The 23,412-nt window shown below is 38.3% G+C and overlaps 1 protein-coding gene across 5 annotated transcripts in view; it reads left to right on the top strand.

Moving 5' to 3' along the window:
* The window catches only part of CDK8 (cyclin dependent kinase 8), a 92,279-nt gene that overhangs the window by 55,214 nt on the left and 13,653 nt on the right, over nucleotides 1-23,412 (top strand). For 3 of the 5 annotated variants that reach the window (XM_057707415.1, XM_057707414.1, XM_057707413.1), the window contains exons 4-6: nucleotides 429-569; nucleotides 16,945-17,002; nucleotides 19,314-19,445. In XM_057707415.1, the coding sequence (XP_057563398.1) occupies nucleotides 429-569; nucleotides 16,945-17,002; nucleotides 19,314-19,445 (331 nt within the window). The remainder of the gene's footprint in view (nucleotides 1-428; nucleotides 570-16,944; nucleotides 17,003-19,313; nucleotides 19,446-23,412) is intronic. The other 2 variants (XM_057707416.1, XM_057707417.1) reach the window with 1 other exon arrangement.

Here is a 23,412-nt window from a genome sequence, read left to right as displayed (position 1 = left end):
AGGTACCACATCTATGCTGTGTCAACCAGCCAGAACACTCTGGTTTTGTTTGTTTGTTTGTTTCATTTAATCACTACAGAATAAAAAATACTCTTTTCTTGAAAATTTTCACCAGATAAACAGGGGCCAAGTAACTCTGAAAGTAATTTTTAATTATACCTTAAAAATAAAATCACATTACTTTTTACTTCTCTATTGTCATCATTTATTTTCTGAGACCCTATCATATGCTTAGGAAATGACATTTTAGCTCTAGTTATTTGGAAAACTTAAGATTATGTATGTTATCCAGCAGAATGTGAAATTGTATTTTCAATATCTTTGGAAATCCCTGAGTGTTTCTTTTTCCATTAGGAAAATATTATATATCAAACTATCTTTCCTTCTTTTCTTTTTTAAGCTTCTGGTGATATTTTTCTTTCTTTCAGCATATAATCAAGTTTCACAGAGCTTCTAAAGCAAACAAGAAGCCAGTTCAGTTACCTCGGGGAATGGTGAAGTCACTGTTATATCAGATCCTAGATGGGATTCACTACCTGCATGCTAACTGGGTGTTGCACAGGGATTTGGTAAGTTGAAATGTAGTTAGGTTTGAGCAAGGAAGATGCATTTGGAGTTGGACGATTTTCTAGTTGTCTCTAGATACCAGTGCTGTACAGGCCTGCAAACCTTGTGGAGGAAGTGGGAATGCTGCAGTCTCAGAATTAGCCTAGTCTTGCCTTTTGTGCATCCTGCTTCTTGACATACATTAGCTGGCGCTTAAGAGGTGAAAGAGGGCACATTTGTTTTTGCTAAGCTTTCGGGGTTTTTTTTTAAGTGTAAATAATGCATTGGCTTGCTTTACATTGATTATTAGATGCCAGACAGTCCAAAAGCTGGTATAGTTATGAGTAACTTGAAAATAAAACCTTTGGAGCCTGCTGCATACTAAGGTGTGTATTAGAAGAGGAGTGTTCATCTGCTTATTTTTTGAAACCCCACTATATTAGTAGTAGTCTCTCAGCTGAAGCCTTTATTAATCATTATTGATTACATTATTAAGAAGCCTTGTCATGTTGAGGTGCACTAAAGTTTTAAGAATTTAGAAACTTCAGAAACTGACTTTCTTATTTTTATTTTACATGGTAGAATAATTTATGCCCCCTTTAAAAAAAAAAAACAAACCCTATAGCATTAAATTGTTGAGTAAATTGGGCATTGTTCATTAAATCTTCATAGATTTAAATTATTTAAATCTCAAATTCCAAATTATTTAAATCTCACATTCCCCTCTTCCCCTTTCGTGTTGCATAATGTAGTAACTCGAGTAAGGTTTGTAGCATTTCACACAATTACAAACACAGTGCTGGAAGTGGTGGCTTGGTCTCTGGTCACAGGTGCACGTAGGGAAACCCCGTGGCCGCCTTGCCAGGGAGCTGCTCTGCTCTCGAGCAGGGGTTCTTCCCAGGCTGCTCTCTATTCACTGCTTCAGGCTCTGGCCTTCAGTCAGGTGCTTTAGTTTCTAGTTCTTTCATCTGTCTTCAGTAAGTCTCCTTGAAATATGTTTATGGTAGTTATTTTATCTCCAGTTCTCAAATCTGGAAAGCATTTAGAATAGGATCAATAACACATTCAGAAGTTTGGTTGAAATAACTTTTTCCCTTATGCAAACTTTATTTTTAATAGAATTAGATTATTTTATTCATAAACAATGAATTTATAGAACATAAATACGAAAAATCTTTTGTCTCTTTATAAAGGGGTAAAGTCAACTTGGGGGAAAAAGTATTCCTACTTTTGAGTTATTGACCTTTTTTATCATTCTGAAAGAATAGAATCTGGTTTTTCTCCATAGAGTTAATTATGCTAAAATAACATTACATTTTCTTTTTAATGTAAATATTTTCTCATCACTAAAATATATATGTTCATTAGATGAATACAAACTGATTTTTAAACCAGTATTTAATTTTTATGTTAAAGTATAACATCCTGGAACCACTTACGTTAATATTGCAGTAGTGGAAATACTTTTGAAGCCTGATTTCTTTTGTGTCTCTTTTGGGAGAGCTCTTTCTGTTAGTACAGCCTGAGCAAGTTGTGTTTGGCATAGTGACAGTGTAGAGCAGGTTGTTTCAGGAGTCTCTGCTGGTGGTGCACCAGGAGGCAGGCGGTGGAGCAGTGCACTCGGTGCAGTGACAAAGGGATGTACTGTCTGTAGCTGATTTAAGCATAATAATGAAACAGACTAAAAGTAGTTACTTTTTATTGTTACCAGATACTGGCAGTTGTGAACAGTATGGGTGATAAAATATTCCTGTTCACTGAGGCAAACCACTCCTATTCTCACACCCTTCTTGATGTGCCACTATCTGTTTAGAAGTGTGTTCATCCAAAATATTTTCTAAACTGTAATCTGTTGTTTGTCGGCTGCTGCTTCCTTTGACTTTCCTATCTGAAGTGTGGTTTCCTGTATTGTCTGTGCATGACTTCTTAGTGCTCTTTCCAGATGCCCGACCCTTCTGTGCATCGCAGGCGCACGGAGGCCACCTGAACCATCGTCTCATTAAGATAATAACCTCTTCCCCTAGGCTGGATCTTACTGGTTTGGGTTCCTGCCTCTTGAATTATTCTTCAGTTCTTGAAGGAAAGATTCATTATCATAGTTTGTTTTTTTTAAAATATGTGCCCACCTTCCTGCCAACTGAAAATTAAATTTTGGAGTTTGATATTATATAGTTTTTCAACTATCACTACATAAGATATTCACATATTTAGTAATAAAGTATTTACTCTGAAGAACATTCTTTAGAAGCTGTATGACGTGACTTTTTTTTAACCCCTTCTCAAGTAGTAGTTATTATTTGAGGATGAAATAGTTACCCTATGAGAATAAATGTAATTACTATTTAATTATATTCTTTGCTTCTTTCAGTCAGGTTTAGATGAAATGAGGTGATACCAACCTTAACAGATCTACGTAGATGTCTTTTTTTGTATTTATTTATTGGCCGTGCCACACGCCTTGCGGGGTCTTAGTTACTCTACCAGGGACTGAACCCATGCCGTGGAAGCGTGGAGTCCTAACTACTGGACCTCCAGGGAATTCCCTACATAGATTTCTAATGTTAAGAATTGGACCAATTGGTTAAGTTGCTGACTTGCCACAAGAAACTTCATATCAAGGTGGATAATTGGCATAGACACCCTGAAGACACCATTTGAAAATAGCGCAGAATGTTACTGAAGCTTTTGCTTAATAAAATCGGCTTTATTAGTAATAGAAATACTGATTTGAGATGATAGAGTTATGAAGTTCTTTGATATGTGTAGTTGTTATTTAATAAATAAAGATTAATTTTGTCACAACTAATCATGTGGTAGCAGATCAGTAACCAGGGTCTGTCATCCCTGGCAGGAAAATAGAGATTTGATAATTCTGGAGCTCTTTTGGGGATGAAGGTAGTAATGCGTACACATATGTAAATGTTCCAAGAAAAATGGGCTAGAAAGGAAAACATGCAGTCTTTATTTTGTGAGATAAGTTATGAAGCCAAAGTAACTTTTCAGTTTTAGAGCATTAAAATACGTATGTATAAGTTGGTTTGCTAATACACTTAATCTGTTTGCTGTAAGTAGAGAAACATAAAAACAGAGGTGTAAGTTAGCTTTTTTATTTCCTTTGACTACACCCTTCCCCTTTCTTCTTTATTCTCCTCTCCTTGGAAATGAAAATCGTTTGTCTAACAGTCCGTGGTCCTGGTTCTGGCATTACCATCTGTATTAAGCAGGGTTTTCCAGAGAGACAGAATGTGTATGGATAGAGAGAGTGAGACTTCTTTTAAGCCATCCCCTCAGGCAGTGTGGAGGCTTGGTAGGTCCAGAATCTGCAGGGTAGGCTGCCAGGTCTGGCAGACCCAAGGGAAGAGCTGCAGTGGAGTCCAAGGTCAGCCTGCTGGTAGAATCCTTGCTCAGGGAGGTCCGTTGATTTTATTAAGGCCTTCACCTGATAGATGCAGCCTACCCACGGTACCCACCTGACTCAGAGCGCACCCCTTTAAAGGTGAATCTCATCCAAAGGCACCGTGACAGAAACCCCTGCTATCTGCTGCTTATGTAAAGTAGAAGTGTTCTGTTGGGTTAAGGAATATGAAGGTTTTTTTGCCAGATACCGTAAAGAGAAACTTAGGTGTGACATATTATGAAAGCTTCAAATAAAGATATGTTTAAGTGACGCAAAATAAGGAAAGGTTTGAAGTCTGTTAGCCTGATTGGATTAAGTTTGGTGGGTTTTTTTGGAGCCCAGTCTAGTAAAAAGCTTGAAGCACCAAAATCATATTCAATAGTTTTTGTGTAGAAGTTGAGTTTGATTTGGCAGTGGTGACTGAACTCTTTCCTCTGAGGGGTGGTCCTCCTGGACTGAGTTAAAGCACATGGGCAGGACGTGAGAAGTTCTCACTACCAGTGACTCCACTGTGAGCTATTTGAGGACACCCAGCCAGTTCACTCTGACCTCTTTCAGATAACTTTTTATAAAACTTTCTAAATTTAGGAATGGTTTTCTTGTGCAGCTGTGAAATTTCAAACTCAGTTTATTTTTCTTTTCCTAGGAGAAATTCATTGATACATTAAGAATTTGAAAAACACTCGTCACACGTCTGTGTGCTGGTGTTAGTGAATTGAAGATGAAAAACACCACTACAGTCTGGCTCCAATCTTCTTTAACTCATTCTTTATACTTATTTCCCAACCAACCCAGAGGTTGCCCTGCCTGAATCCCCTCCTCCCTTCATTTCCAGCATTTGAAATTCTGTTCATCCTTGGAAACGCTGCTCCTGCTACCTCACCCATAAAGTGCACCCCCCACCCACCTCCGCTCCCCCCACTCCACCCCAGTCACACTAGCTGGGAGTGAGAATGTTTACTTCTAAACCCCGAGCAGTTACTTTGAACTACCCCCGGGGGCAGTTACTAGTTTCCTAATTGTATGTCCTCTGTTTGACGGTAAGTTCCTGAGGGCAAAGACTGTGACTGCTTATATGTTTGTAGACTTCCCAGCACCTAGCGAAATACACAGTAACGCATACAGTCTTGCTTATGTTTGTTGAATGAACTAGCCCATTCCTAACAGAAACAAAGTGGCCTCCAAGGTCCTTCTCCATAGCTTCTCTCCGACATTACCTGATGCTTCTCCGTAACTACAGATGCACACAGACTCTGCTGTGTTTCTTCCTTTTACTCCCGCTTATCTCTGCTGTGATACAGTGCAGTGGAAGAGTGCAGAAAAGATTCTTTTCTGTTCGTACTGCGTTTTAAGTCCTTTCAGCAGCCTTCTGCTTTCCGCCTAAAAGAGTTCTGCTCTTATCAGTCAGTTCAGAGGCCATTCGGCTAATGATATTGATCTGTCCATCTCTTCCATCCCACTCGTCCTCTCCCCCATATTTTCGTTCTGCCCAGTGAGACATATTTCCTGGCCCTTTGTCTGTTTGTTCTGATGTTCCCTTTATGTCATTTATTTTTTCCAATTTTTTTTCCTTTAATCTTAAGGGTAGAACATTTCTATCATAGTTCGTTTACATCCCTCACTTTTTTTTCAAGAACATCTTAAAGTCCCTTCTGTGTGAACTGTTCTTTAATTGTAGGTGAGGGGGGCATACCTCCCTTCTCCTGTGCATCCCAGCTGTTCTGAACTCGCAGCTCTCGTGTTTCACTTTAATACTACATTTAACTGACCAGGTCATTACAATGTAAATATTTTAATTTCTAGCTAATAGTTCTTCATTTTGAATTTTCTAGTGAACTCAATGTTGGCTAAATTTTTTCCTTTTTGTTGAAAATGTTCATGCAGCTATATCAGACATATCATAGAATTGATTTACACTCAAATCAGACTTGTATTTAAGTAAGTATTAAAGACTTGGGCTTTTGACATGTTTCCTAAGGGACTTAATAGAAAGCAGAGCAGTAGTTATTATGACTGGCCCATTTGCCATTAATTTTCGTTAAGTATGTATCAGGTTCTCATGTGATCATTAATGTGTTCCACTTTTTAATAAATCTAATATCCAAAATTTCATTTGAATTATTACCTTAATGGTTTTATCATAGTGGTAATTAACTTGCAACAACCAGGCACATAGGATTGTATTTTCTTTGTTGCAGCACTAAGTGGATAATATAATATAGTATAGTATATACTATAATATTAAGTGAGATATACTATAACTTTTCATCATGTTTTTTTCTTTTTTCATTTAAGCTGAATTACAAGGCTGTGCATGAAATTTGGAGGGTTTTGGAATATTACAACTATCTGCTAGTTGGTCACTTCTTCCCTAAACCAATTCAAAATAGTTTTTTTTGGGGGGGGGTTGTGTCTAGCTCAGTGGCAGAGCATTTGACTGCAAAATAGGCTCTCTGTTTTTTGTGTGTTTTTTTTGCCATAGTAAAATTTTCAAGAAAATAAATCCGTGCAGAGATTTCCTATGGGAGTATCCCAGTAGGGATGTGCTATCACGTGTAGTATGTGATGTGAAAAAACCCAGCGGGTCATTGCATAAACATATTTAAAAGATGCTGAATCTATTTCAGATCTGTAATCTGACTTATCAAAAAAAAATCTGATAGTGCTGCTGCCATGCAGTTTAATTATCTTGGGTAACTTGGAATCACTTGGTGGGGTTTTAGCTGTTTGGTGAGAGATGAGTGGTTTCCTAGCAACTGTTGAATACAATGAAAATCCTGGAGTGAGCCATTGACTCAAACTCCATTTCATAGGGCCCACTTTATGAAGGCACCTAGTTATGTGTTGATTGTAACATGGTGAATTATTGGGGCATTTTGGATCTGGCTCTTCTTATTTGAGTGAAAGATGGATGGTTTATTAGTTTTGCTTACTAGTACTAAATTTGCTCATGGTGATATGGCTATTTGGTTTGTTTGGGTTTTTTAGATGTATTTTCTCATTGACTGCTGAGTTCTGTACAATAAATGGAGGACTCTGAAGGAAAGAGATTAAGTAACCTGATTCTGGTTACTTAAGAGAACTGTTTTCCAAGCTGGAACACTGAATTTAGGGATTTTCCCCTCTAGGTTGGTGATTTGTAAGTTGCAGATTGTAAGCCATAAATGAGTTGGGAAATCACACAGCACAACCAGCCTTTTTATTTTTTTAATGGAATAGAGTAGAATAGAGAAAAGATCAGAGCACATCATGTGTCTTGAGGGAAATTATCGTTTCATGAAACTTTTGATTCAGTTACATATGTGTATATGTGAATAGGGTCGTGTAGTATTAAGCGATTTTCTTCCTGTGGGTTGTGTTCAGAAAGGTTTGAAAGCTGCTGCACTAGACTGTTTCCCCAAAGGTACTTGATATGGTTAGGAAAAGAACATCAAGGGAAAAAACATCAAATCTTTAGAAAATACTTTGTCCCAAATTATAAGTACTTGCATGTTTTATGCAAACTTCTTGACATTGATAATAAAATCATTTTGAATAGCAGTATCCCTGTAGGGAATGTTTTTCTAAGTAGGGTTTATTTATAGGTGGAAGAGTTTCAGGCAGGTTTCACCTTCCTCCTTTAATACCTTTCTAAATTGTTTGAATAGTTTGCAGTTAACATATATTATTCTTACATAGAAGGAAACAGAGGAAAAGGTCTATTTAGTCTTTATTAAAGTTCACACATAATATTCAGTGTGGTTTAGTGTATTTATTTTAAGTCGGTAGGGATGATTGCTATCAGGAAAAAAAAAAAACCATGCATACACTTTTTTTTTTTTCCCTCTCCTGAAAAGAGAGGCCAGTACATTCTTCAGGGTTTAAAAAAAAAAAAAAAAAGGGCAGAAAGGACCCTGACACTGTCCAAATGCTGAAAGAGGCAAAGCAGCAAAATCATTGCGCAACTGCGTTCGCAACCTCCGTTCTGACTGCTGTTGCCCCTTCCCTGTGCTTTGCTTCCTTGAAGTGAGTGTTGGGAATATATTAAGCTTGTTTCTTTAAAACAGAGGGTTTTTTGAAGAAAAATGCTTTGTGATTGTCAGGTTTAATCACTGCTTATTACTTGAGATTTGCTTGATTTACTGGGAATAAATGAAAATAAATAAATCTCCAAGGATTTACTCTGATTTTCTTATTTGTCCAATTGTCTGACTAGTAAAACATGTAAAATTGCATCCATAAAATTTAGGCTTGAAGATAAAACGTAGGTTTTTATTGATAAGAATGGGTTAAGGCGAGCAAATGAGGTTTGCATTAATTTTAGTTAACATAATGAATATTGTGTTTATTCTATAGTGTGTTCATTTGAATGACCAGTTAGGCAGTTTTCTGTCATGAAAGTGGTTGATTGTTGGTAAACCATCCATTTGCTCTCTTGGTATGTGCCTCATTTGTGCAGTTTTTATATTCATGTTGAGCATACAGAGTGAACTGAGTTCTATTTTTTGTGAATAATGAAAAAGTAGCCCACTTAATTTTACTAAAAAGCACAGGTGCGAATATCATACCTGCTCATATGGGCAGATTACAAGTTGATTATAAAAATATTGTGTTATTTAGTTTGCATATTGCTTCTAACTTACTTTTCCTTAGATTCTCAGTGAGTCTTTTCAGATACTTTATCAGCACAATGCTATAATCTTTTAAGTCAGATTTCTTACCAATCAAGAACAGATACTCTAAATAATTTAACTGAGCCTTTTTAAAAAAAGTAGAATGTAAGATAATATTTTTTAGTAATCCTGAAAGTTGGCTAGAAGCAGAGGATTATCTGAGTTTTAAGTCACATATATTGGTATCTTCTCTCTTTTTTAATATAAAATGGAGCCAGACCCATATTCTTATCTCTTTGATAGCAAGGCATCTGAAGTGTTAGGACTGTCTGGCACATAGTAGATGTTCAGTAAGTGCATTTTACTTCCAGTCCCTCATCAGGTAGCCCTAGGACTATGCATAGGTGCCTTAGGGGGCGGGAACTGTATCCATTTCACTTACTGCTGTGTCATTAGTACCCAGAGTAGCACAGATTAGCTGCATAATAAACATTTATTGACTGAATAACTGGATTCTCATCAATGCTATCTTCAAAACATATCTCAGACTGAACTACAATAAGACCCTCCTGTAACTCGGATTTGAATGTAGCACAGTTGGCCATTGGTCCCAGTCATCTGACCAGTGTCTTTTCTCAAAGAAGAGTAAACTGTAGTGCTTGTTTTTAGGGAGAAGCAGCTGTGGGAAGAGTCAGCCACGAAGGGAAGGGCACATTAGCAGGGTTTCTGCAGTCCTCCTAGTTCAGTGTTCCTGGATCAGTCCAGTGAACTAGCAGGGAGAGTCCAAAACCCCTCGCTGCCAGGAACTTGGATTTTCCAGGTGGACTTCCAGGTCTGCTGTTCATTAATTGCTGTTCATTGACCCTGCAGTAATCTGACCTCCCAGTTCACATGGTTGAGTTTTTTGCACTCCACTTATACTGCCTTGTGACTTTGCTTCTTCTCATTTCTGTCACTGCTGTTCTAATCCAAGGTACCTGGATTGCTGAAAAACCGTCCAAGTGATCTTCCCTGCTCGCAGTCTTCTGTTTCTGTGGTCCAGTATCTACATAGAAATCAGAATGATAGCTCAAAAAAGCAAATCACACCATATCATTCCCCTACCTGGAGTTCCTCAGTAGCCTCCTACTTGTGAGACAGGTACACGCAGAATCTGTCCTAAAAACGTACAACTTTACTGCAAGGACTGGAAAGCTGAAAGCTGCAGCATTGTTGTGTGTATCCGTAAGATAGAAGACTGCTGCCAATTTGACTGTCACACCATAGAAGTTATAAGACATCACCCGATTACAGAAATATTAAAAATTTTAAAAGAAAGTAAAAATTATAATCTATAAAGTGCATTTTCCCCTTGACATTTGGTAATGGTGAGTAGCTAGGACTTAATTACTATTGCAGTGGCAAATGATTGAGGTAACTTTTTCTGTCTTGAATAAGAATTGTTAAGTTTCATCATTGTGTGAGATGTTTGTTCTAGAGTTTTGGTGGGTGCCTTTTACCAGGCTAAAGATGTTCCCTTCTATATCCAATTAAGTTGTTTGTTTCTGAATCAAGAATTGATTTTACTAAATGTTTTTTCTGCATCATTTGAGATGGTTATATGGCCTTTTCCTTTATCTGTTAATATGTTAGCTTACATTGATAAGGGTTTATTTGATTTTTAATGTTGAACCACCCTAGCCTTAGTGGGAGCCCTACTTGGTTTTGATTTTTTTTTTTCCAGTTGCTGTTGGATTCCTTTTGCCAATGTTTTATTCTGTCTATATTCTCAAGTGAAGTTGGTCAATAATCTTCTGTTTTTACACTTTTTGTTGTCATCATGGTTATACTAGCTTCAGAAAATGATTTTAGTCTCTGGAATAGCTTATATAATATAGGAATTACTTATTCTTGAAAGGTTGGTAAAAGTCACCTGTAAAACTGATTCTAGTGCATTGAAGTGAGGATAGGTGTTTTTTGACTACCATTTAGATTTCTTTAATAGTTGAGTGATTCTGATGTTCTACAAAAGCCTGGATAAAATAAGCACTTTAAAATAAATACAAATTATCATAATTGACCCTGGAAAAGATAGAAAAACTAAATAGACTAGTAACTATGGAAGACTAAAAGACATTTGTCACAGGGCTACCTCTAAAATATGTAATAAAGGCACATTTTTTTCACAGTTGTTTCAACCATGAAGCAGCAGTTAATCCTGCGTTGTATGAACTGTTCCAGAGTAGTGGGAAAGAAAGAAAGCATAACATGGATGCAGACCTAATAGAGATAGCAGATCAGTGTCACATATAAATATTTATGCATATATCTTAAATAAAATATTAGCAAATAGGATCCAGAGGAGCGTTAAAAGAATACTGTGCTCCAAGTAAATGAAGTTCATCTCAAGAATGTGAAGGTGATTCAGCATTTGGAAACCTGTTAACAGAAGTCATATTAGTAATGCTAAGAGAATAACGCTATGGTTAGTTGTACATGTAAAACTTGCAAAATTCAGTGTTTGACAAAGTTCAGTATTCATTTCTGATTGAAATTCTTTATAAAAATAAGGAAAGAAGGGAACTTCAAACCATGAAAAGTGTACACAGCAGATCAACAGCTATTATCCTTCTAACCTTTCTGTTACCACTGTTATTTAACAATGTCCTGGAATTTTCTGGTCTGAAAATAACCTAAGTAGCTATGATAGGAGAGGCTTAATAAAACAGGATCAATACAGTAGTTCTATGCATTTTTTATTAATTGTTCACTGTCGAGTGAGCAAATACAGGAATCAAAAGAGCCTTTCTAAGGTATTTATATAAATGTAAATAATACAGAGAAATCTGGAATTATGTCCACCAAAATGTTTATAATGACCTAACTCTGCGAGGTGAGGTTTCAGGTAAATTTTATTTTCTTTGTACTTTTTCTGTATTTTAATTTTCTACAAGAATGTGTATTTTTATTGCTTTAATTCTTAAAAAGCTGTTGCTAATAATAAACAGTTTTTTAATCAATAAAAGGCATACGTGACTAAAAGCTAGAAAGATGATCAAAAACAATTAGGGACATCTCAAGAGGTGATGTAGAAAAATCATCTTGGGGGTATTATCCAATCATACATGGGTACCTCGCCCCCCCCCCCCAGAAGTTTTTACTTAAGAATCATTTCAAGTTGTGAGTCACTATTAACAGATTGTATTGTTAGCTGTCATTGTAATGTATTTTGGACTTTTAATATATCAAGCATCATATTAGGTCTTTTATGTACATTAGTAACATTTATCTTTGCAACACTAGTCATTATTTTTATCCATACTTTATAAATGAGAAAATGGAGGTGAAGGTCACAGAGTAATAGCTGATGGCATCCTTGATTTTCTTTTAGCCTGTTCTTAACCATTTAACCATACTTCCTCATCTTCTGAAGAACTCTCTTATATTCCTCAAATGTTTAGAGGAAGAAAAAAGTTGAGAACCATTGGTCTAAAGTCTATCTTCAAATATAGGAAAAAATTATGGTATCAGGTAAAGTATATTTTATTTCAGAAGATTGAAACATATTTTATATCAGCAGAATGATTAAAATAATGAATTTACACCAAAGAACTTAGAGTTTGTTCAATTTGGCAGTTTTACGAAAGGAAAGAGAAATATATAATTATGTACCTGACATTCTTTAAATCAGATTTTGACAAAATTTTTTAGATAAAGAATAAGCCAAAAGTAGAGAATGAAGCAATGGGATGTAATAGAATTGCATTTAGGGCTATATAAAAGAATATATTTTAAAATAAAGATTCACTGGGAATTCCCTGGCGGTGCAGTGGTTAGGACTCCGAGCTTTCACTGCCTGCGCCCAGGTTCAGTCTCTGGTCGGGGAACTAAGATCCTGCAAGCTGCATGGCGTGGCCAAAAAATAAAAAGAAAAGAAAAATAAAATAAACGTTCACTAAAAATGTCTGTCTAGAAAAGTTCAGTGTGTACTAGAAGTTAAAGATATACATGGTAAGTCTTCACAGGGACACAAACTCCACATTAATCTCTCAACACAATAAAATAAAACTAGATGTAAAAGCAGAATTATGTTTTCTTAGCTATTAGACATCAGTTGAAAGTGTGCCATTTGAGATACAGATCAGTGTGTATTGTAGCATAAAATGATTAACAACCAAACTGAGACAGTCATTGGGTGTCCAGAAAGTGTGCCGCCGTGTTGTGTGGTGTGCAGTGTGTAAGTTTAGTTCTGAACAAATCTTGGAGAACAGCACTTAACAGTGGTTTCTTGTGGGTCCCTGTCTTATTTTCATAGACAGATCCATTAAAATCAGCTTTTCTTGTTGACTTGGAGTCTCCGTTTTGCCTCGAAGACGTTAGGGAACATATGAAGACCCCGGTTTTACACCAGAATAAAAAGTTGTTGTAGTTAACTTTGACAGAGGGGCCAGCGTTCTGCACTTCTGTACCTGTATGAGATACCTCTGACTGATAATGGCAGTTTCCTGACCAGCGCAATGCCTGTCTTTCTCAAGGTGCAGCTCCCTGCAGTCCTTAGTTTTGTACCAGAGTTGGTGCCTTAAGTAAAACTACTTTGCCATCTCTGCTGTGTGCCAGAGCCATCAGTTTGCTGTTTGCCAGCCTGACAGAGTCTGGAGAGCAGAAAGCCTCTGCAGGAGTGGTTATCTCTGTAACACAGACGTCGTGCTTTAGGAAACGTCAGTGGGTTGTATTTTTTTTTTGGAGCACAACAACATAAAAGAAGTAGGAAAGCGATGAGACTGTAAAACAAGGGCATGTTCTTTTAATTACAAACATAGTTTTTTTTGGCGGGGGGTGGGTGGAGAAATAAAAAACATGAGAAGGCTATTGTAGTTTCAGACACTCAAATAAGTATACTTCAGACAAGTATCTCATTGATCTGTTTCATTGTTCAGCAGGCAATAAAGGGTGTTCTATAATCATTTCTGTGCATAAGATAACTGTTCTTGGGGATGTTGTTGTGATGTTCTAATACTTTTAAGTCCCGTTGGACCTCTGCTCTCTATAGCAACAGATAGTTTAATGGAGTGTGTGTCTCATCAAAACGTCACCAGCAAAGTTCTCTCTGTTGTTGAAGGTGATTATGTTTGATGGCACATTAAAGATCACAGGCTCTTTACCAAAGTCACGGTTATTAGTTTGTTTCACGTATTATCACCAGCAGCTAAAAATTGCTACCAGGTTCTCCCACTGATAGATAAAGAAAAGAGAAAGAAAAGAAGTTAGCTTTTTGGGGAATATAGTATTGTTTCAGTGTGGCATTACAAAAATTGTCCATCAAGTCTCTTGAAGCCTTCCTTAATACTGATTAAGCAACAAAACAAGTACTGACAAGAGTGTCCATGATCTCTATGACTTTTCTGCCATTTTCTCTTGAGCTCTCCATCAGGTTACATTCACAAAAGAAATTTAGTGGGGGATTTGTCTTCTAAATCCGAATATCACGCCCTGGGACATGTGGATGCCAGCATGGGAGACACCAAGAGGAGGGGCTCATTGTTTATAAATAGTGTTATTAAAGCAGCACTTTAAAACCATTCTCTTTTGTTTATGACAGCACGCCCAGACTGAACTGCAGTTCACTAATTTAAGTGTGCGTAGTGCCTCTTGGCCACAAGAGCTCCTTCAGGTCATGCACTGGCAGTGAGCTGTCTAGCAAAGCAAGTTTTATTTACTAGCTGGAGCTTTGGCCCCAAACCCTAGTACTAGGCAAGACTTTGACAGAGAAATTACTCCCCACCAGTGCTCAAACCCAAGCTTGGGACTTGGCCGGTCCAGTGGGTCTATGATAAAATGAAGACTTAAGAGAGGGAATTTTCCCCCCTTTGCCTAGTAGCAGGCTGACTAGTACCAGCCATCCCAGGGCTTCTCAGATCTGGGCCCGGCTGCTGAATGAGTACGAAAGCAAAAGAAAGAGAGTGAGCTTTTCCACTCCATCTAAAATAGAAGGAGGAAAGAGATGCCCATGTGTGCTTGTGCTTTTGCCAGATATGGAGGTAATCTTTTAGGAGCACTTCAGTGCTGGAAAAATCCATCACAGCAAGGCAATTAATCAGCTTGTACCTCTGGAGGAGAGAGTGGGATTTGGGATGTGGTGGAGGAGTGATGGGTGGTGAAAGAGTCTTTAACCCTTAAGGGTATATGGCCTTATGGTTTGAATTGTTTGTAATCAGACTGTATTCTTGTATTACTTATATCATTAAAGGGGAGGTGGAGAATCAGATTTTGCCAAGTAACACAGGAGAGTTCTTGTGGCAGAAATAATGGGCTAGCACTGACACAGTTGTGAAAGGTCTAGTCACAGAACACTGTAAACGTACGACACACGTGGCAGGAGTGCGGTGGAAGATGGGGCTGGAGAGATCAGTGGGGAAGAGCTTGCAGGTGCCTGGCCTCCTATCATAGACTTCTGCCTCATTCACAGGCGGCCATGGGCCAAGTAACAGTGAAATATTTTAGTAATAATAAAGCACAACAAAAGCATTCGAAGAACCTTGTAAAGGTTCATCCCTGCCTCTGTCACTCTAACATTTTTTGTTCTTCTAGTCCTTACTCATAGCACTTTTTTTTTAACCCAGTTGTAATCACAGTCTGTATATCATTTTCTGTTCCACTGTTTTCCTGATAATTTCCTCTGTTACTGTGGAAGATTTTAACCAAGGGAGTGATGTAATCAGCTTTGTCTGTTAGAAGAACCCTGGCAATGGTACCGAGGACCGAATTGACGGGAAGAGAATCAAAATGGGATTGAAGAGATGTCTAGGGAGTTCTGCCCTGATGAAGCACGAGAGGAGAGCTCTAGCACAGACGCCAGGTCCCCTCCTGAGCCGCAGGGTGCCCGAGAGCAGGCCTTTCCCTCCGCCAGGTGGACAGGCTGCTTGTTCTCTGGGAGCGCCCTCCCCTGCCAGCAGCATTTCACACGGGTCTCTGAGCCCTGGGTTCCTCTGAAGTCTCTGCAGAGCCTCACCCAGTGTCTCACCAGTGTCCCTGACAGCATTCTTGTGTGTGGGGGCAGCTGCTCGTGGCTCCCGGGGAGGCTCTTAGTGCTGCGCCAGCTGTCTCGGTGGGTGGGAGTGTGTGTGTGGTGACAGAGGTTCTGAAAACATCTTCTTGAATAAAACATTGTAATTATTATTATGGCAATACACGTCCATTTGAAACTTGCTGCTACGTAAATCACCTTCGGGAGGGATACTGCACTGCCCAGAGAGGGGGCAGATCCTGCTGCCGCCCCCTCTCCTTGATCATACTTGGGGCAGGTCCTTCACTCCCTCTGGTGCCTGGATTCCTCACCTTAAAAATGGCAGGAATTTTCAACCTTTGAAATGTATATGCTACCATTTCAGCAGTCATTTCACTGAGGATAAAAAAATAATTTTGATCTTTGGTAGCTGGTAGAATAATATGCTGTCAGTTACATTTTGTCAGTAATAGCATAGGGGCTGTCATTAAATACAGTCAGGGAAGCCTGTGAACTGGTCCTCACTGTAAAGTCTTCATTAAGATCTTTAATTTGATTCCGAGGTTGCTCTGATGGGTGTTTGAAAGGCGTCGTGATCTGGCTTCACGTTTATGCGGCAGACTGGCTGGTAGGACCGCAGTCAGACCAGGTGGGCGGCAGGATGGCAGCCAGAGAGGAGTGTGGGGCTGCCTCTTCCTCCCCACCTTCTCTTCCTCCTTTGCCTCTGCCCCTTCCCCTCATACGTTAGTGTAGTAGATACCACTGTGGTGGATTTCAGATGACAGTTAATCTTGCGACTTGTAGAGATTTAAAAACTGTTCGAAATATTACTTTTGTAAAATCTCACTTTAAATGTTAGCTTCCTTTTTTATTTAAAAGTGAAAACCTCAAAACTGTTCAGGTCATGGAAAATTCCTATTACTCTGCTAACTCATTCAGAAAAGACTATTAAATTGATTTCTCTATAATTTATTTGAAACATAGGTACATCCTGTGCACTTTCCAAAAAAGGATATCAGGTGGCCCCTTCCCTGTAATTAACTTGCTACTTAATGTTAAATTATATTTGAAGATACATTTTCCCTTAAAGTTGCAGCACATTTTATATAATTGAAAGCGTTAGAAGGAAGCACAGCATTATAACTTTCTGCCAGCTGTTCCGCAGTAGTGAAAGCAGGCTGATAACAGCGCCAAGAAAAGCCTTGGCTCTGCCTGGAGAAAAGCACTGCCGTATTTGGCCTTCGTGAAGTTTGCATATTGCTTTGCATATATACACATAAAGCTTCTTTGATGACTTCCTGTGTTTGATTTTAATTTTTGAGTAAATGTGGTTTTTTAAAAGGTGGATTTATGTTATATTGGCATATTGTCTATTTAAAAGAAACCACTACTGTCTACTGAAAAAAAACACTATTTTGTTTCCACAGAAACCTGCTAATATTTTAGTTATGGGTGAAGGTCCTGAGCGAGGAAGAGTAAAAATTGGTATGTTATATCTTTGATAAGTCACAGTGTAGCTCTCTTTTACAACTTTTGCAGGCAGCTGTATCACTTATAATTTTTGCTGTAATAATATGCATTTATTCATGTAGTTCCATATGATCGAAGCCATTTCTAAAGAGTATACATTAAAAGTGAAAAATGTCTCACGCTCTTGAAAGGTGTCAGACAATCTTTAGAGACTGAAGTGTTCTAATTATAAGATAAGCTGTGCAAGTTTCTTAGAAATTTTTGCCTTCATTAAAAATAGCCTATAGAGGTGAGTGGCTTCTATCCATGTTAGAAGCCAGCCTCACCTTTAGTCACAAGGGCGTACAGCCTGTTGGTTCTGTTTACCTGAGCCACATTAGATCAGAACATCTATCTCTGTTAGTCTCACCTAGATGAGGAATTACAAACTAAGAGTACCACTGAGGCCGGGTAGGTTCTAACGAGCCTTTGCCTGAAGGGAAAAAAATTAACGAGCATTCTGTACCTCGGCATGCTTTTTAATAGCTCTGTTTTCTTATATATCAATGCAAAATTTTACCCATTTCTGGTCCGATAACCTATAAGGGTAGGACTAGACTTACTTATCCTAACTGGTTATTTTTTCATTGTCATTTCTGAGTTGTGTCTGTCACATTTATTTAGTTTGTTTTCTGTGTGGAGAGAAGAATTGTAGTCACTAAATTATATTCATTTTAAAGCAACAGGATTGTGGGAGTATATAACAAAGGAAATAGGAATTTCCGATTGCAAGATTTAACATGGATTAGAATTGTCAGCTGATTTGTACCACTTCACCAACAAAGAACAACCCAGGTGTTCCTAACCCTGCTTCCCTTCCCCCCCCCCCATAAATTTCCCAAATCTCATTTTCTACTTCTAATTAGACTCTTGAAATACTCTTGATATAAACCTTGCACATTTTTAGCGGTGCAGACATTTGACGCACCTCACACTGCTCCTAGTCATTGACTTGCTCTGAGAACCAGGCCCTGGCAGTACTTCCCATAGCGTCAAACACCTGTTAAGTCCTTAGGTGCTTTTAAAGGATTTCATCACATCCTGCTTGGTGGCATCAAAGTCAAATGTAAGTTCAAAGCATGCAAAATCTGAAAGACCCAGCCAAACAGTATTTACAGATGTGTTCTTTACTGTAAGATTTGGGGAAATTTTACATATTAAAAATAATCTAGTTTCGAATTATACTTCTTTGTAACATATATGATGTTGGCAGGTTTGGGGGACACTAGTGGCTTAAAGAACTCATATTGAAGAAGAAACATTAGTTCTTCTGTAAACCAGTATTTAGTAATCCAACTCATGGTTTTAATTCTTTGCCAAATTTCTGTGTTGTTTTTTTTAACCTCTATAATTAAGTAGATTAGATTGGGGCCTACTCCATTTAAGATGTATATTTGGAGAGCAGATTAAACAAATGGTGGGTGGAGCTTGACATTTTTGAATAGGTGTATGAATAGTGGCTGTTCATTCAGCAAGCATGTGGCAGAAGCTGTGTGCAGTGACACAGAACTGGATGCTCAAAGCGCTGGAGAGATGAGAAGCACCCAGTTTTTGCCTGTCAGAAGATGACGTTTATTAGAGTAAGCAGCTGTGGCTGAGCAACTACACCGTATGTTACACTGTGCGAGGTGCCGGGAACTGTATCTCACCACAGCTCCAGCTCTGAGATACGAGTTTTACGACATTTGTCAAATCAGTTAATTTCTTTTGACCTCAGTTTCCTCATTTGAAAAAGGAGGTGACTAAATTATATGATCTTTGAAGTCTTTTCCAGCTTAAAAAAAGAAAAAGATCCTTTAAAATTAAAGAAAAAAACTCAACCCAAATAAATGGGGGGAAATAGTGGTATTATCATACGGTACAGTCAGCTTCTGATTATACCAGTGAACATGCTTATTGATGCAAGTAATGGAAAGCCTTACCCTAACTGATCTAGTTTCTTGGTGCTTGTGACCAATAAAAAGAATGGAAATGCAGCTTCACAGCCCTGTCCCAATGCTGGTAAGACAGATGGAAAAGAATCTGCCTGGAGGAGTAGGGTCACCCTTGACCTCTGGTGGCAGAGCGTGTCTGTAACCCAGTGGAAGAGTGAGTGACAGTCGTTTGCAAAGAATGAAAATCTCCAACTTGTTTTATATTTAGACTACTGTAAGGGGTGAGATGTTTTGTCGATTTTCTCCCCCCAGAATTCACATTTTTCATATCTTAGTAATAGTAGTAAAACTAGAGTAATCAGTTTAATTTGTAAAAATCTATTTGCTTAACATTGTTATTAATTTTTTTACAGCTGATATGGGCTTTGCCCGATTATTTAATTCACCTTTGAAGCCTTTAGCAGATTTGGATCCAGTAGTTGTAACATTCTGGTACCGAGCCCCAGAATTACTTCTTGGAGCAAGACATTATACCAAAGCTATTGGTGAGTAGAACAGATTAAAATTCCATGACATTTTGAAAGTGGCTTTGTTGTTGTAAAGTATACATATTTCTGTATATTTTTAAATCCAGTAATATAGAAAATTATAAAAGTAAGAGCAAAAACTAACATAAAATTCTACTGTCTAGAAATACCATCATTAGCATTAGGGGTGTACCATTCCAAACATCCCTTTCTGATAGATAGATGCTAAAAAAAGTTTTTAAATATATGGGACTGTACTATGAATTCTAAGTAAAAAGTATTTTAAGTTTAATTTTACTTGAAAAGAGAGATAAACACAAAATTTCTTAATCATTGAACTTACAAATGTTTCTTTCACCAAAAGAAATACTAGATCTCCTTAAAATTAAGGAAAAAAGATTATGAAAATAAGTAGGCGTTTAGAACATCTTAATTCACTTTTCAGTTTTTGATGGTATTGATTACCTCCCTGTTATAAAGAATTAAGGAATTAGTGCTCTTCTGCTTCTCCCACCAGCAGCCTCTCAGTTTGTAAGCTCTGTTAGTAATAGCATCATTGTCACTGTTCGGATTACCACTTTGTTGATGTTACAGCATTTATTTTGTTTGCAAACCATAATGCCCACTATTGTTTATACTTAGACTACATGTTGTAATGGGTTTGATGTTCGACTACCATAGTCCTGTTATCACAGCTTTTCTATTAATGACATCTTCATTCTGCTTATTTTGTTTGGTAGGATTTTATCATCATGCAGTTTTTTTTTGTATGTGGTTTTGCCTTTCTTTTTTCCTTTTTTGTGTACCTTTATTGTTTACTTAACTTCTTGTGTGTTCTCCAGGGTGGTATTAAACCCATTTTTATTTTATTGGATAACTCCATCCCCAAGTCTTCCATACTTGGCTCTATTCTGGATTGGTTTTCATCCTTTTTTTCCCTTTTTTTATTCCTCTGGGTTGAATCTATTTCTTTCTGAATATTTCATTTCTTACTTTGCTACAGCATAGTCTCAAGTAACCTACCTTAGAGGTAAATTTTCTAGTTCTTATACTTCTGAAAAAATGCCTTTATCATGCTTCATGGTTTGGTGGGGATTAAAATTATAGGTGCAAGATGATTTTCCCTGAGAATCTGGTGATGCTCCTCCACTGTCTTCCTTTTTTTTTTTAGTTTATTTATTTATTCATTTATTTATTTATTGGCTGCGTTGGGTCTTCATTGCTGCACGTACGCGGGCTTTCTCTAGTTGTGGTGAGTGGGCACTACTATTCGTTGTGGTGCACAGGCTTTTCATTACGGTGGCCTCTCGTTGCGGAGCACGGGCTCTAGGCGCATGGGCTTCAGTCGTTGTTTCACACAGGCTCAATAGCTGTGGCTCGGGGGCTCTAGAGCATAGGCTCAGTAGTTGTGGCGCACGGGCTTAGTTGCTCCACGGCATGTGGGATCTTCCCGGAGCAGGGCTCAAACCCGTGTCCCCTACATTGGCAGGCGGATTCTTAACCACTGTGCCACCAGGGAAGCCCCTCCACTGTCTTCTAAGATCAGTGTTACTAACAGAGAGTCTCACTCAGTGGTGAATTACCTGGGGTTTTGTCCTTTCTGAGAGCAGGTACAATTTCTCATCCTGGTATTTCGCAGTGGTGTGCTGGCCACTAGGTAGGCACATTCAGTTCAAAGTTTATATCCCGAGTCTGTGGAAGATTCTCTTGAACTAGTCGTGATTTCCTCCTCTATGTTTCTTTCTTTCTTTCCTAAGCTGAGTGCAGGCAGGGGTTGAGTTTCTTGGATTCATCCTTTATACCGCTTTTCTTCTCATGCTTTTCTGCCTTTGTCTTTTTTATTTCTAAGAACCTTTTATTCTCTGAATATTAATTTTTTTTTACATATTGTTTTATGGGGAAAAAAGCTTCTTAAATACCTGTGAAGGCATTGATAAAGGTGCTCTTTAGTTGTGATTTGCTGTGTTTCTGAAATAATTGTGTTTTCTTTGTAGTCTCTTTTTATTGATATGTCTTGGTCTCTGCCTTTCAGGTGGCTAGTGTTCTTCAACTGTTTGTTGACCCTTGATGTCGCTTTACATTTGAGAATTAAGTTACAAAATGCCACTTGGGGGACTTAGTGTACGTGGATCAGAGGGCTCATAGATTGGCAGGCTTTACTTTAGGGTGATCCAGCAGAGACCTGCTACTAGCTGGGGAACCCCAAATGCCAGTACGCACAAGCCTTTGCACAGAGGATGTTCAGATTCTTTAAGGGAAGACCCCTTCAGCGTTTGGCCCAAGCTTTATCCACCTGGTAGCCCCAGGGCCGTCGAGCGGGGAGAGATCAACAGTTCAAAATACAGAGCTTGTAGCTGATATTTACAGTACAGAACCTTCCCAGAGGTGTGCGGGACAGGCCTGCTTCCCACTCAGCGCTAATACTGTGGACTGGGGCCTTCTCTGAACTGTTTTCACAAATGTTTTTATTTGTATCTCTACTAGATCAAGTCTTCCCCTGTCATCTCTCTTCATCCAGATCTTAGTCAAAGTACTCCCTCTTCAGAGAGAACTTCCTTGGTCACACAGTCTACCTTCCCCCTCACACTTCCATCTTACTGTCCTGATAGCGTTATGCAGCATCTGAAATCCCCTCGATGGGTAGGCCTTGCCCTGCTGTTCACTTGCTGGAGGCCAGTGCCTGCGTGGTCCATAGTGAGAACTGGGTACTCTGCTGAGTGAGTGAATGGATCTTGTCCTTTTGGTCTCCGTCTGTTCTCTGTATTACTATGGATTTGAACCTTTATTACTTTGCTGCCATTTCAGTGTATGCTCAAGAAAAGGGAAGGAGAAATACTTATAATCATTCCCCCATGTTAATCTTGAATCCAGCGGGTCTGTTTTCACAAAATCTGTTATATTCACTAATCTTTATACCTGCTTTGAGATTATCATATAGAAAAATAAAGGTAGATTAAGTTAGTTAGATATGGGACTTTTCTGTACTACCATTGCAACTTTTCTACAAGTCTAAAATTATTCCAAAATAAAATATTTATTTTTTTAAAAGTCAGTTAGGAAAAATAAAAATTATTGAAGCTAGTCCTATTGTTGAAAGTATGTTACTACCTAAGCACAATTTGGTTATCTTTTTTACAAATGTATTCTAAATGCTTAAGCATGTAAACTAATTGGATACATAGCTATTTTTTCCACCTAGAAAAGGAATATTTAAGAGCAGTGTGACTTTTGGTAAGACATTAACAGTCTGTACAAATAAGGAAGTAATTACCTAATCTTAGCTTCTATTAACAGAAAACTTGAGACTGAATTGATTTAAATTGAGTAAAAAAATAAACTATTACATAGGTTTGTGACTCTGGCTCATCAATTATTATTTTTTCTTTTTTTTTGTTTTTTTTTGTTATGAAACCTATATTTTGTTGTGAGCATTGGGACTTGTATAAGCTGTTATTCACCAGGACAGTCTGCAGTCTAGCAGTTTTAGGTCACAAAGCTGAACTCCCAGCTGTTAGATCAATTCCTGTGTTCAAATGACTTTATTTTTTTTTAATTAATTAATTTTATTTATTTATTGGCTGCATTGGGTCTTCCTTGCTGCACACGGGCTTTCTCTAGTTGCTGCGAGCGGGGGCTACTCTTCATTGTGGTGCGCAGGCTCCTCATTGTAGCGGCTTCTCTTGTTGTGGAGCACGGGCCCTAGGTGCGTGGGCTTCAGTAGTTGCGGCACGTGGGCTCAGTACTTGTGGCTCACGGGCTCTAGAGCACAGGCTCAATAGTTGTGGTGTACGGGCTTAGTTGCTCCGCGGCATGTGGAAACTTCCCAGGGCAGGGCTCGAACCCATGTCCCCTGCATGGGCAGGCAGATTCTTTACCACTGCGCCACCTAGGAAGTCCCAAATGACTGTATAATTGGTCAAAGAGAAGGCCTTCCTCCTCCTCATCAACATCAAAATTTATTGGATAACTATCAGACTTTTCAAAA

The sequence above is a fragment of the Hippopotamus amphibius genome, chromosome 14, assembly GCF_030028045.1.
Source record: "Hippopotamus amphibius kiboko isolate mHipAmp2 chromosome 14, mHipAmp2.hap2, whole genome shotgun sequence".
In the NCBI taxonomy this organism is placed as follows: Eukaryota; Metazoa; Chordata; class Mammalia; order Artiodactyla; family Hippopotamidae; genus Hippopotamus; species Hippopotamus amphibius.
The sequence above is the reverse complement of the archived record's forward strand: the minus strand, read 5'-3'. Positions and strand labels throughout refer to the sequence as shown.